This window comes from Cavia porcellus, unplaced genomic scaffold (genome assembly GCF_034190915.1).
Source record: "Cavia porcellus strain 051 isolate PalLab524CR breed Dunkin Hartley unplaced genomic scaffold, mCavPor4.1 scaffold_5, whole genome shotgun sequence".
Lineage (NCBI taxonomy): Eukaryota > Metazoa > Chordata > Mammalia > Rodentia > Caviidae > Cavia > Cavia porcellus.
The window spans coordinates 50,040,252-50,054,456 of NW_026947488.1; the positions used below are offsets into that span (position 1 = coordinate 50,040,252).

General features: G+C 54.5%; 1 protein-coding gene across 8 annotated transcripts in view; it reads right to left on the reverse strand.

The window, feature by feature from the left end:
* The window catches only part of Ebf4 (EBF family member 4), a 65,738-nt gene extending 51,566 nt beyond the window's left edge, over positions 1-14,172 (reverse strand). For 3 of the 8 annotated variants that reach the window (XR_010047538.1, XR_010047536.1, XR_010047537.1), the window contains exons 1-6: positions 13,750-14,171; positions 13,136-13,257; positions 2,835-2,991; positions 2,568-2,631; positions 2,343-2,398; positions 504-577 (exon numbers count right to left, since the gene is read on the reverse strand). Coding sequence is in view for 4 of the 8 variants with exons in the window: in XM_063248791.1 (XP_063104861.1) it covers positions 504-577; positions 2,343-2,398; positions 2,568-2,631; positions 2,835-2,991; positions 13,136-13,257; positions 13,750-14,052 (776 nt within the window). In the remaining 4 variants the exon portion in view is untranslated. Of the gene's footprint in view, positions 1-503; positions 578-2,342; positions 2,399-2,567; positions 2,632-2,834; positions 2,992-13,135; positions 13,258-13,749 lie in introns of all 8 variants that reach the window. The other 5 variants (XR_010047535.1, XM_063248792.1, XM_063248791.1 and 2 more) reach the window with 3 other exon arrangements.
* Positions 14,173-14,205: the final 33 nt, after the last annotated feature.

Here is a 14,205-nt window from a genome sequence, read left to right on the forward strand (position 1 = left end):
CTCACAGTTGGAACATTATTCTCTTTTCCACATAGGAAAAGCCCTACATGACAGGCATCTTCTAGGGAGATCTTGTTAGAAATGCAGACTCTGGGATAACAGGGAAGAGGGGACCCTGCCTGCACTGAGGTTCATGAAAGAGGCAGCAGAGTTTCCTTTTTCCTGCTCAGAGCTAATCTCTGAGGCCGTGCTGCCCAGGCAGACCCTGCCCCCACCTCCCCAGTGAGCCCTTCCCCGAGCTTTATTAGCTACACTTCCAGCCGCAGGAGGCCTCTCTCACAAAAACATGCAGAGAAGCCACATAAACAGGCCTGGCTAATGGGGCCTCAAGGACCCTCTCCTCTGCCAGCACAGTGCCCAAGGGCCTCACCCTCCCTCCCTGGGCTTCCCTTGGGATCAGGGGTGCTGTGAAGGCAGTGGTGGGGGAAGGAGGCAAAGCCTGACAGGAGGCCCTGGCAACGGCTTGGCAAAGGGGCACGGTGAGGTGACGCAGCCCATCTCACCTGCACATAATCTCGTGGGTGAGCAGCACTCGGCACATTTCGGGGTTCTTGTCCTGCCCTTCATAGATGATGGCCTGGGGGAGGGGAAGTGTGCAGGCTGGAGAGAAAGAAGTTCCTCCGGGGTTCAGGCAGGTGCAGAGGTGGGCTTGTGGGTCTACACTGGCATCTCCCTGGCCTGTATGGAGGAGAGATCCTGCCCCCTAGAGAAGATCATGCCCTCCTCTGCCTTGCTTTGGAGGAGCCCAGGGGTGCAAAGCAAACCTTGGAGAACACTCAGGCTCAACCAGGACCACCATGGGGCAGGAGGCAAGATCTATAGGTTCTGTTTGTCTGCTGCCATGGGGCTGGGGGTGGGATCAGGTGGTAGGGGGCAGGTACCCTATCCCTACCCTGAGAGATGTTCCCCCCAACCCCCAGCATCCTTCCTGAGCAGGCTGTTCCCATGCTCCTAGTTGTCCTCTGCCCTTGCTCAGAAGTGCTGGCATCTCAGCTACCCCTGCTACCTGAGCAAACCCAAGGGCAGCACGGCTGACCCTTCCCACATTCCTAGCCTCTCCCCAGCCCAGTCCAGAGTCTCCTCCGTGGACAGCTAAGTCAGCTTCCTCCCCGCTCTCTCGGCCTCTCTTTCCTGAGCAGGAGAGAGCTCCCTAAACTGCAAATCTGGCTCTCAGTCAGTGTATAATCCTCTGGGCCTCCCACCTTTCCTCCATTTGTAGGATCCCTTTCTCTCTGGACTTCTTTGAGCCCTTCTTCACAATCCCTCACACAGTGACATTTTGTCACTGCCTGGCTTGCTTCCCCAACCATGGTGACCATAGGCTTTCTGGATGCAGCCATTTCTTCCTCTGTCTTGGAATCAGGTAGAGGCTGATAGAAACCCCAACCTGTGTGGGAAAAAGTGTCCACCTTGTTCTCTGGTCAAGTCGAGGTGCTGAGTGGTACAGTGGGAGCTCCTGGGCTGCACCCAGATCCCCCCCTTTTTTTTGTCAGTACTGGGGATTGAACCCACTATTGCATGCTTGCAAGGCAGGTATTTATGCCACTTAGCTAAATCCCCAGCCCCCACAGATCCCTTTATTGAACCAATCACCCATCCCTGACCAAGTTAGTGTAGGCTGGGAGTGCTTTCTGGAGAATAGCTCCTGGCTGAAGGGAGCCACCTCTCCTTTACTCCTTGCCAATGCCTGACAGATACCAGGTGCAGAATCTTCTTGGCCTTCTCACTCTAGGTAGGTGGTGGGGCTCAGTATCACTCCTTCTCCAGCACTTTGGACTGGGCTGAGGCTACAGTCTGCCTGCGCACCTGCACTCTGAGCATCGTCCTGTCCAGCTCCTGTCTCCTTTCAGCCTCCTTTCATCTTTCCACTAATGACACACTTGGATTTCCATCTCAGGCTGAGCCTAAGCCAGGGTCTGTACAAATACTGACTTTTCTGTTTTCTTTCTTTTTCTTTTCTTCTCTCTCTCTCTCTCTCTCTCTCTCTCTCTCTCTCTCTCTCTCTCTTTTTTCTTTTTGAGACAGGGTTTTGCTAAGAAGTTCAGCTGGCCTTGAACTCAATATGTAGCCCAGGCTGGCCTGGAAATAGCAGTTCTCCTATGCCAGCCCCCCAAGTGCTAGGATTACAGTGTCCACCACCATGCCCCATACTGACTTCTCAAGACTGAAAGGCAACAGTCCAGTCCTCCTGCTGCAGGCGGGGTGGGTTTGGGAGAGCTACACCCATCAGGTTGATGGGTACTAAGGAGAAAGGGCAGATACTTAGCTGTTCATTCAGACCAAAGAGAGATGTGTCCAACAAGAGGGCAGAAAAGGCCTGAGCATTCCCTGGGCTGGCTTACCTGCTTGGACATGGAGTCAATGAGACGTACATAGAGGTCCTGCTCTGTCCGAAGCCCTAGGGTAAGAAGGTGGACAGCACTTTCTGTTGGGGGAGCACCGAGACTTCTAATGACCACCCACGGCCGCACCTTCCCCAGCCCTGATGAGGGGGCACTGTGTGTGGCACAGTGCTGCAGTATCTAGGCTTCAGGGTCAGGCCCAGCAGGGCCGCAGCTTCTGCTTACCATTGTTATACACCAGCCGGAGGCGGTAATGGATTCCATTGTTTGTCTTTTCTGCCTCAGGTTCCTGTAGGGACAAGACCAGAGGATTCTCAGGCACTGGGGATCCTCCAGCCTCTTTCCCTCCCTTCAGCCTTTCACACACCCTTGTCCACTCCTCCATGACCCAGCCACTCACTCCTGTGCCCCGAGGTGCGCACACAAGCAAGTGTCCTGAAGCCCTCCCGCCTCTCCCAGCACCAGTCCCAAGGAAGCCCACGAGCCTCTCACTCGGTCCTTTTCCACGAAGTCGATGAATGCTGTGCGCTCGACCTCCACAGGCTGCCCCTGCCGGTCATACATGGCCAGCACAAAGTGGAAGAAGTTGGATTTCCTGAGGTTGGAGGGAGGCTGCTTCTCAAAATGTGCTCGTGCCAGGCCCACACCACTGTGGAAGGAAAAGAACTGGAAAACCACCAGAAAGACCTTTGGGAGGGAAAGACCCCAGAGCCTTTGGCCAGGTAGGTGGGCTGGACTTGGCCCCATCATGTCAAGAGTTTGGGCAAGAAATTGAAGTGGATGGGTTTTGGAAACCACCCACCTGGCCATCTTGGGCCCAAAAAGAGATGTGCCAGCCCTGAGGCCATTCCATCTTGTTTCCTTGGGAACACAGGGCACAGCAGGTCTAAGCAGAGCTATCCTGTCAAGCTCCCACCTACACTCTGCAAGGCTGATCTCCAAAATCAAATGTATAAACCACTCTGTCTTACTGACCAGAGGCTCCTGAGATTGCCTTTTAGGGTCTGGAGGGGGACCAGGGAGGCTTAGTATAAAATGGCACTGCCTGGGCAATGATGGTGTTCTCCAGACTACCAGGGACATCAGGTCAGCTCCAGGCCACTAATGTGCCAAGCCTGGGCTCTGGCTGTAGCTGAAGGCGAGGGCTTCCCTCCTCGGGCACAGAGGGAGCCACTCAGCAACATTCCCAGGGACAAGGCCAAGGCAAGTAGGGGAAAAGAAGAAATAAGGCTTCCTTCATCAAGTGTTCCTTGAGCTGCAATGGTGTATTCAGCTCTGGACATATGCAACAGGTGGGGCTCAAATTAAATGGTGGAAGGGGAGGGAATGCCCAGAGAGAAAGCTGGGGCACGGGACAAAATGGGATCAAAAGATGTCACCATGTAAAAAACTAAAAGAGTAAAGAAAGACAAAATTAATTCTTTTTTTTTTTTTTTTTTGTGGGAGATGAGGGCATGATTTCCTGGAGATGATGGCTTTTCCCGTGTCCTTGAGGAATACACAGGAGCTCAACAGGTGGAAGAGGCAAAGGGTAGAACACGCAGCCCAAGAATACGCAGCCATGGATTTCAAAACATGAAGTGAGAACCATGAAGTGGGTGAGGCAGGATCACTTAAGCTCACCAGTTGGAGACCAGCCTGGGCAACACAAGGAGATGCCATCTCAAAAAAAAAAAAAAGAAGAAGAAGAAGAAGAAGAAGAAGAAGAAGAAGAAGAAGAAGAAGAAGAAGAAGAAGAAGGAAGAAGAAAGAAGAAGAGGAAGAAGAGGAAGAAGAGGAAGAAGAGGAAGAAGAAGAAGAAGAAGAAGAAGAAGAAGAAGAAGAAGAAGAAGAAGAAGAAGAAGAAGAAGAAGAAGAAGAAAGAAAAAGAAAAAGTGAAGTCTGTTTGGGAATTTTGGGACTTTCCTGTCAGGTCACACAAGGACACAAAACCTTTGATAAGGAGCTTAAACTTTTTCTGGGCCAGGGTCTTCCAAAGCTTGTTTCTTAGTTGGCTCATGGCTTTAGTTCCCCCCTCTGGAAAGGGTGCTATGGCCATAACTCCTGGGAGATGTGGCTTTGTAGCATTCAGGGGAATCTTTGGGGGCCTTGAGACACTGTCTAGGAATGGAACCTCCCTGGGTTTAGGCTGCTGCTCCCATGTGTTAGGTAGCTGGGCTCCAGGATGGTTCCCAAGGTTCCCCACCTCCTGGGATTCATGCCTTGATGGAGTTCCCTCTCACAATTGATCCAGAAGGTCAAGGATTCAATCCCCCATGCAAAAAAAAAAAAAAAGAGAGAGAGAGAGAGAGAGAGAGAGAGAGAGAGAGAGAGATAGAGAGAAAGAAACAAAGAAATCCTAGTAGATCAGAATTGGTCTGTGTAGCCAATAGAATATGTCAAAATTGACAGCATGTAAATTCTAAGGCTAGATCATAAAAGCATCGTGGCTTCTTCCTTGTTCTTTCTTTTTGATTGTCCTTCCAGGACAGCCAGCTGTTATCTTGGGAGGATACTCAAGTTGCCCTGTGGCCAGTCCACACAGAACTGAAGCGCTGCCCAAGAATCAGCGCTAACTTGTCAACAGATCCTTTAGCTTGGTCAAGCTACTGACTACAGCAGCCCCTGCAGCCTCGGGACAGGACTTGAGTCAGATCCACCCAGTTCTGCTGCTCCGTGATTTCTGACTCTCAGAACTGTGTGAAACAAATAGGTATTGGTTGTTTTAAGCTACTGTGCCTGAGAGTAATTACTTTATGCAGTAAACACAATGAGTGCACCTACTGTCTCCACTAGGAACTCTTCTGTTGAGGAAGGAATGTATTTGGGAAGCACCACTGAAGGTCACTAACAGGTCTGCAGAAGGGCAGTTTAGGAAGATGCTGCAGGTGAGCAGGCTCAGTGGGGTGGGCGAGTGAGAGGCCGTGGCAAGGATGCAGGAGAGAGGATGAGGGTGGAGAAACTGTCAACCCTGACAGCCAAAAGGGGCCAGTGTCCCAGAGGCTCATCAGGGGCACATCATCATGCCAAGTTCACCACTTCTTGGTGTTTGTCTCCATGTAATTCACAATCAAATTACACTTTTCCTTGGCTTCACACTAAGCCATGGCATCTGGGATGTCATGGGTGTCACGGGCTTGCTAAATTTTTACCCATACAGACTATCATAAACAATAAAATGACAATCATTCCACCTCCTGAAAGCCTGCTTGGGAGCCATGGTGGCCTCATACAGTGAAGGGGCTTCAGTCCCCCAGAGCAAGGTGGGAAAGGCCACCAACATTCTTCCCTACCAAAGTTCCTCTTTCCACGGGCATTGCCCTCCCTCCCTTCTTCCCCATTTCCTCCTCCTGGCTGCCATGCTTTCCAGTGGAGGCCTTGACCAGTCCCTCCACCCCTTCCCTAACCTGCTGTGAGGCAGGGAAGCCCTAAGAGGGCTTTGGTTCTCAGCAGGCCCCTGATTACTGTTGATGAATATGCTAATGAGGCACCGACCCTGAGCTCCTCCCTGCTCCCAGAGCCAACCTGGCTTGAACTCCACCAGGGAGAGGCTCTAGGGCCACCAATGGAGAAAAAAGCCCAAGGTGGGTGGTTTTATGGTGCAATCCCAGTCACTACTGCCCTTTATTCTGTTATTCTGAGCCTAGAAGGCCCTTGGACCTTGGGGAAGGAGAATACAGAAAGAGAAAGGCCTGGATGCTGAGGAACCGGGGCCCCTAGACAATTCAAGATATACTTTCCATGCAGATGCAATTGCCGTGCCTGGTACAGATGCTACACTGGTGCAGCCAGATAACCTTGCTAGCCTGAGCTTCCCCCTACCCCCCGCCCCCCAGCAAATATCAGCGAGCCCTGAGTCCTGCTGCCCCCATCTAAAGCTGGGCTCTTGAGGACCAGACCTGGGAAGTCTGGCCTAAGCCTCAGACTCCTTTCACTGGACTCATCCTTTCCATAGGAGAGGGTTTCTACGCACAGACAGTACAGGGATCATGGGAGGAGAGTAAAGCAGGTTCCTTTGGGGCTGTGAACCAACATCTCCCACTGCAAGCTGGGTCACAGTAGGGTTGTGCCGTGTCACACACCTGTACCCTGCTGCACAGTGGGGCTACACTCAGCTCTCTTTCCCCAAGCACCCTTCCCCGAAGAAGTCAGAGGCTCAGTCACCCCCACCCCCAGGTTCACTGGAATCCAGGGACAGTACTGACTAGGTTACGTTTCCAGGGCAGGATGACTAGCAAGAACAACCACAGAGCTATACTAATGACTGCTCCTCGCCCCTTCAGCACATGGTAACTGCAGAATGGGCAGGACTTCTCTGGCCACACAGGCTGCTCCTTGCCTTGGAAGGTCTTCAGCTGACCTCCATACCTTGTTGGTCCTGTGAGGAGATTAAGGAACATGAGACAGTGTTGTGCTTTAAGGACAGTTTAGTGTTTCCTATAAGACAGTGACACCAGGCACAGCCTGACAGGTGGAACAGGAAGCAGGAGAAAACAAGCAGGCTGGACTGTGTCTGCCTTCCCTGGTTGCTACCAAGGCCCTCCACCCCTGCTGCAGTAGGTGAGATCAACATCTGTTGAATGGAACTGCAGGCTCCAAGGGACCAGGTAGGGGAGGAGTAAGGAGAGATCTTTGCTTTTCTCCCCTTGGGAGAAGCTGATGCTCTTATGATGACAAAACAAACCAAGATGAAAGAACAGAAAGAAAGAAAGAGAGAGAGGCACAGATAGCTCGAGAGATATCCAGAGGTCAGAGGCCCTGCTGGATGCATTGTGGGTACAGCTGCGTAAGACACAGGTGAAAGGCAGGCACTGTCTGCTTTCAGACCAGCTTAGAGATAGAGGAACATGAAGGTCAGTGTCTCTGGTTCTGTGGTCTTCAAAGTGGAGCTGTCCAAGACAACCACTGGGACACATGGAGAAACTTCCAAATGTCTAAAAGAAAGCCAGGCGTGTTAGCACACATCTATAATCCCAGCACTTGAGAAGCAGAGGCAGGAGAGTTGTGAATCTGAGGTCAACCTGAGCTATATAATAAAACCCTGCCTAAAAAAAGAAAGAAAGAAAGACTGAGAAAAAAGAAGGCAGTCAGGCAGGAAGGAAGGGTGAGTGGAAGCAGGGAAGAGAGAAAAGAGCTCTTGAGGCCTCAAGTGTCAAGTATTTCATTTGGATTCCATTTAGAAGCAGATCCCTGGACAAAGCCTCAAATACCAACAGTTCATTTGGGCAGTGATTCCAGGAACCTTTGGGGTAGGGGAGAAAGGAGGATGGAAAGGCAACCTATAAAGGGTCATTTGCAACAATAAGCCCCCACTGTGGGCAACTGGAGTTTAGTCCTACAAGAAACCGTGGAAACACACAAAAAAATGCATGGCTCCGTTATCTCCCCGCTCTCCCCAGGCAGGAGCGAGGGAGCTGGGGTGTTTGTTCAGCAACTCCAGTTAGCCACGATGGCTTCTAAAATTGCTATTTCTGTGGCACTTCTGGCATGCTATGCAAGTGGGCAGAGCAAGCTCTGGACTCTTGAGCAGGTCTTCAAGTGAAGGGGGCAGCAGATGCTGGCAGAAGCAGACCCTTTAGCAAGGGTCCTGAGGGACAAGGGGTAGGTATCAACCACCTGCCATCCACAGGCTGGGGATATGAAAGAAGTGTGCAAAGCTAGAGCCCCAAGGGGGCTTGGCACAGCTTGGCAGGTCCTAGTTTATGATAAATGTAAGCCCTGCCCACTTAGCATGGGTACTGCTAGAGCCCATAATTCAGAGACATTTCATTCACTTAGCATCATTAGGGAACAAAGCCCGCCACAAAAGTACCTTTCTCAGATCATTGTAGCTGAATGACAAAAAGAGTAGCATTAACCACTTTTGCAAGACTCCAAAATGAATTGCACATTTCCTCACTTTAAAAAAGAAGACTTTTAAATACAATTCTGGAGGGGGCTGAGGTTCTGGGGCATTTCTCCTGTCCTAGAGAACCCTGGCTCGGGAGGAGAAAGTAGTCACTTTGTGGTTTCCATCGTGTGCCACTCACCCACCCCCTTTCCATCTATTCCTCCTAGGTAGACGGGTTCAAGGAGTCTGACACAGCAGCACAGAATTTCGTCTGCAGATAGTTTTTGGTTGGAGGAACCTGCTTCATAACAAGCAAGGGTTTCCTGAGTATGGCACTGGGAATCTAGGGGTGTTCACTGGATATTAAGAACAACCTGACCTTCCTGGCCTGGGCCAGTCAGGTGGTCTCTGCTGCAGAGTACACAGAGATGCACTGGGGACATGGTGGGGGCTGCAGGGTACTGCCGGTTGTTCCTGGGACCACCCAGCAGGTTCCTGGAGATGTCTCCTTGCAAGGCTGGGCAGGTGTTCCAGGGCTTCTTTTCTGGCAGCCACACACCTGCCGTGGCTCTCTGCTACAAAGTCCCCCTCGAAGTCTCTGTTCTCTACTCACAAGCTACTGTGGTTCTTTACATCCTTGAGCCCATGCTTATTATAACTATGACCAGTTTAATCAACATTCATCCCAAACCCCCAGGGGACAAGTGACTGAGGCTGGAGTCCTGGTCTCCCTTCAGAGACACCCTTGGGCCCTCTCCCTTCCCTTCTCACCAACACTTAACTCCTGCCCACCTCAACAACCCAAGGTCCTGAGCAGTGCTTTGGTTTGCCCCTGGCCTATCTTTAAGCGTGGGAGGCTGAGGGAATGGTGACAGCCCTGAGGTCATCAGCTGTGGGAAGAGGCTTTGTTGGTTATCCTCCCCGGCTGCCACAGGTGGAAGGAGCAAAAAGTTTATGTCGCCTGCATCTCATTTCTGATCTTAGATTCCCCTAAAGCCTCTGTCTGTGAAATCCAGCTCTTCTCTTCCCTGTCCTGGCATGGTTCCTTTATTAGACCCCTCTTCTCTTTCTCTGCCTCCTCCCTTTCTTGAACCATCACATTGGCACTCACTTTCCTTGTAGGCATCTGGGCCCCTGTGGACTGCTGGTGATCATCAAGCTGCGCCTTACATTCCTGCTCCCAACCAAGATCTATGGCTTAGTCCTGCCTGGCTCCTGATATTCCCAGAGCCTGGCCAAGCTTCAGAACACAGGCGATAAAAGCAGAGGCCGGCTGGGGCACACCCACCTCAACAATGCAGGCGGAGGGAAGGCCCCAAAGCTAGAAGCAGCTGCCAGAACCTGTGTGAAAATGGTCTAGCTAGAGAGGAGGTTTGGGGCTGCAGTCTCCAGATCTCCCCTTCTCACTGCCCTGGCAGCTGCTCTGCTCACCTGCCTCTCGGCAGTCAGCTCAGCAACCCCAGCCCCTGAAGGAGGTGGGGCAAGAAGGGTAAGGAAGGTCTCACTAGTCCCCTCTCCTGTTCTCTCTTCTGCCCACTCTCTTGCCACCCACCCGCAGGCCTGCCTGCCAGGTCCCAGGCTGGGGAGCAGCTATTAATTATTAAAGCGAACAAAAGCATTTCCTAGCAGGGAGGCTGGCCTACAGCTGCTTACAGGAAAGCCAGCCCCAGCTGGCTTTTCTCTGCTGAGCACTGGTTTTATGCTGGGACCAGCTCATGGGGAGAGGGCCTGTCTGAGTCCTTCAAGGGTCTCTGCCAGAAAGAGGGTTGGCCTGTGTCCTCCAGAGGTCTCCCTAGCTGGGGAAACAAATCAGGAAACTTGGTCTGCAGGGCTGCCAGGGGGAGGTGGGTTGGGGCTGGGCATGTGGGTCTCTGAAATAAAGTCCTATTGGTTCAGAGCAGAAGCAGTCACAGCAATGTCAGGGGTTCCTGTGCAGATTGCTCAGCACAGAGTCCCTCTTTTCTTACTCAGAACTTTGCTTCCTGTTGGCAGAGCCTCCCTCACTGATCTTAGCAAGCCTCCTGGATTATCCCCTCCTCAGCTATCATCTGTAAAACCCTGGGAATTTTGTAAAGGCTAATGTGCAAAATTGGGCAAGAGGAGTTGCTTCAGGAAGGACCTGGTTCCCAGAGCCCACTGGAGTGAAGAGGGCAGCCTTCTAAATGCACTTTGTTGTCCTCAGCAGGTACTCACTGTCCTTCTACAGACTGTGTGAGTCAGTCCTAGATGCCAGGGACACAAGGATGGATGAGCCACCATCTTTGCCCTAGAGGAAGTCACCAGCAGGCAGGTCAGGCAGATGGGAACAGAAAACTGCAGACTGTAGCTCATGATAAGCATCCTTAGGTAGCACTAAGAACTGTCCCTTTGGGGCAGGGTGGGAGGGCACAGAGCCGGTGCTGGGGTGGAGGTCTTGAAGGCTGTGGAGGCTTTACTCAGTGAGTTTTAAGAGGAAGCAGGACTTACTGGCAGTTCTCACATTCCCAACATTGTATGCCAAGCAGCATATAGAAGCTGGGAAAGAAGGTTGGGGTCAGGCATGCTGACCATCCAGGATGGGCAGCAGACTCTGGTCTATATGGTAAACATGCTTGGGCAGCACGAAGAACCACAGATCAAGCAGGAGCTGTGGTTATGGAGGAGTAGGTCACTTTATTTTTAAACAGGGAAAAGTACTTGGAAATGTTGCTTTGGTTCACGGTGCGTGGAAGATGGTTTTGGGGGGGGGGGTGACAAGAAGCTGCAACTGGAGTACTGGACCAAGAGGCAGAAGCAAGGCACAGTTATCCTTCAGACCTGGAAAGAAAGGGTCACGGGCAAGGGGGTTTCACTGCTAAAAGTGGTGACTATATAATCCTAACACTCTGGGAGGCTGACGCAGGAGGACAGCAACTTTGAGACCAGTCTGGCCAACTCAGCAAGACCCTGTCTCAAAATTTTAAAAGGGCCAGTATAAAATCCCTAGATATTATCAATTGTAGGTATTATCATAAAAGTAGAAATAAATGAAATAAAAGTGGTTGTGAACACTGAGATTGGGACTAGAACATAGGAGAGACATCCACAAACCTGAAAATCAGACAACTCTCCAGTCCCAAGTAGCCTTGGGTGGGGGCTGAAGCCAGGCAGAAGTGAAGAGGGAAGTGGGGGGACAGGAAAAGGAATGTCCCTTGCTGCTGTTTGGGGGTGGGACACCTGAGCAGAGGACTTACTAAGGAACAAGACTCGGACTGTAGATAACACTCAGGGCAGGGAAGGGGTTAGCCTTTCCTTTGGGAAGTGGAGAGGAGGATCATCAAAATGCCTGGGGACTCCCAGTTGGGGTCCAAAGATGGAAAAGTCTCTGGACTTGGGGATAAGCAGCCCAGGCTTGAAATGCGCCCATTCAAATTTTGGAAACCCTGAGTCTCAGTGATGTGGTCCTGGAGACTCAAACTGGACATCTTGACACCTCAAGTGCACATAACCAATCTCCTGGGGCAGGCACCTGGGGAAAGGAGTGGCCAGAGCCCCATCCCCACACTTGTGGCATCCCACGCAGGCTCCCACACACCTGCTTCCTCTTTAGCCAACCTGCTGGCTCTGGGCAGGCGCAGATGGAGGGTCAGAAATGGGGGCTTTCAAAGGCAAAGACTTCACTGCAGCTCTCCATCCACACCTGCAAGGAGCTCTCCCCACAGGGCTCCCAAGGTGGGGCTGAGGATGGGCTCATATTAAAGGAAATGCCAGAACGGAAAAAGAGGCAGGATAGAGCTATGAGCATAGTACAGGAAAAAAAGTAACTAGGGAAAAACATAGCAACAAAACACACTAAAATACTGACAGCCATTATGTTGCAAGAGGCATTTGCTTTTTTTATTTCAATTTTTCTATAATTGTATCACCTGTAAAACTTTTGAGAATTAATCTGAAAGATCTTTTCCCGCTCTAAAAAGATTAGCTCCCGATGGGGCCCTGAGGGTTCCCTCCTGATGGCCATGAAAGCCCAGACACACAGAAACATGGCTTCAGTTAGTACCACAAAGCCTATGATTGTCTGTTACTAGCTGAGGTTACCGCACAGTGAGTCGTGGCCCCTGCACTGGGAGTGCAAAACTGGGCTGGGGGTCAGGCCTAGTCTGCCCTGGCAACTCCCGTCTGACTTCCTGCAGGCTGCCGGACAGCAGCGGCTCAGACATCCTAGCAGCCAGCGCCCACTTGTCCCAGCTGACTGCAGTGGCCCTCCCTAATGTTAGCTACTGTAAACTCCCAATAGCATGGCCAACCTGTTCCCTGAGCTCACAGCTGATGTTACAAAAAGCCAGGATCTCTGGTGCTGTAAGGGGCAAGTTAATCTTCAAAGTTTCCATCCGAAATCTCAAGAGTTCACCCCCACCCTGCAACACACAACTAGGTCCCCTGGTCAGAGTTCTTCAAAAGACTCTGAAGAAATAAGCTAAGTGGCTTTGAGTTCCCAGCCTCCCACTGGACCAACGAGGGGAGGGGGGACACCTGCCCCAGAGGCAGAGCTCCGCCCCTGTCTGCATTCCTAATCTGTCCAGCCAGACCGACTGCCCAATTCATCATCCCTTCGCTCGCCACTCCTCTGCCCCCAGCGGCCTCTTTGGCCCCGCGCGCCCCGTCCTCCAACTCCTAGAGGCGTGGGAAATTGGGAAGGAGGCAGGGTTTCTCGGTGTTCTTGAGCTTGGACGTTCCTAGACGGCTGTAGCTGTGCGCGATGCCTCCTCTTCCCGAGGCCCGGACGCCCGCGAGCGACCCTCAGAAATCAGAGCCGGGACCGCGGCAACAGAGGCAGAAGCCCCGCCCCGGCCCGCCCCACAGTCTGGGGAGGCAGCACCGACTGCGGCCCCGGCGAGCGGAAGCGCTCTTCGCGCCGTCCGGAGTTAGGGCTCCCTCCACCCCCGTCCCAGCCTCCGAGCGAGCTGAGCGTGGGCAGCGCCGCGCGGACACCCCACCGGAGCGCGCGGTCCCGTCGAGCGCTTACCTCTGCGCCGCGGTGCTGGAGTCCAAGATGCCGGCGCCCTGCATCCAGGAGCGCACGGAACCCAGGCCGGCGGGCAGCAGCGGCTCCTCCTTGAGGTTCAGCCCGCCGCGGGGCAGAGCGTCCTGCGCGGGGAACATAAGGGCGTGCTGTCGCTGGGCGCGCCCGCGGCCCGGGTTCCAGTCCCGCCGAGGCTGAGCGACCCGACGGCAGCCGGCGCCTCCGGGAGTGCAGCGAAGCGTCGAGTCCGCGGCTCCGTGAGCGCTCGCGGCTCGGGCGCTCCCTCGGCGAAAGCGGGTCGGCGGGCGCCAGCGCTGTCCCCTCCCCTCCCGGGGCGCGGGGCGGGGAGAGGCAGGGATTCCCTCGCGGCTTGAGCGCCGGCGGGCGGACGGCGGGCGCGGCGGGGAGGGTGGGAGCACAGCCTGCAGCGCTCGGCGCACAGGCGCCCAGAGGCGCGCTCTGGCGGCTGCCCGGGGCCGCGGTCGTCGGAGGGGGGGTCCGGGCGCCCCGGGGGCTGCTCGGGCAAGGGGGGGCGCAGGGCTGCCCGCCCTCCCCCTCGCCGCCCCCACCGCCCGCCCGCCCGCCCGCCCGCGGCGCCGGCGCGGGGCGCTGATTACCATCCGGGAGGCGGAGGCTGCGGGCGCGGAGCTCGGCGGCGACAGCGGCGGCGGCGGCGGCAGGAGAAGCAGCAGCCGCGCGTCCCGGGGAAAGGCAGGGGCCGCGCTGGGCCAGCAGACCCCGCCGCCGCCCGCGCCCCGCGCGCCCCGGCGCCCCGGCCCGGCCGCAGCCCCGGGCGGCAGCACCTGGAGCAGCAGCAGCAGCAGCCCGGCAGACTCCCCCCGGGGCCCGGCTCCCGCGCCGCCCCGCCGCGGCCGCCGCCGCCCGCCGCTCCCCGGGGCCTGGCCGCGGGCCCGGGCCATCCCGTAGCCGCCGCGGCCGCCGCCGCTCCCGGGGGAGCGGGAGCAGAAGGGAGGGAGCGCGGGCGGGAGAAGGGATGTCGGGAGCGGGCGGGCCCAGGGGACGGGCGGCCGGGTGAAGCGGGGGCGGGGCGCGCGGCCGGCCGAGGGGCGGCC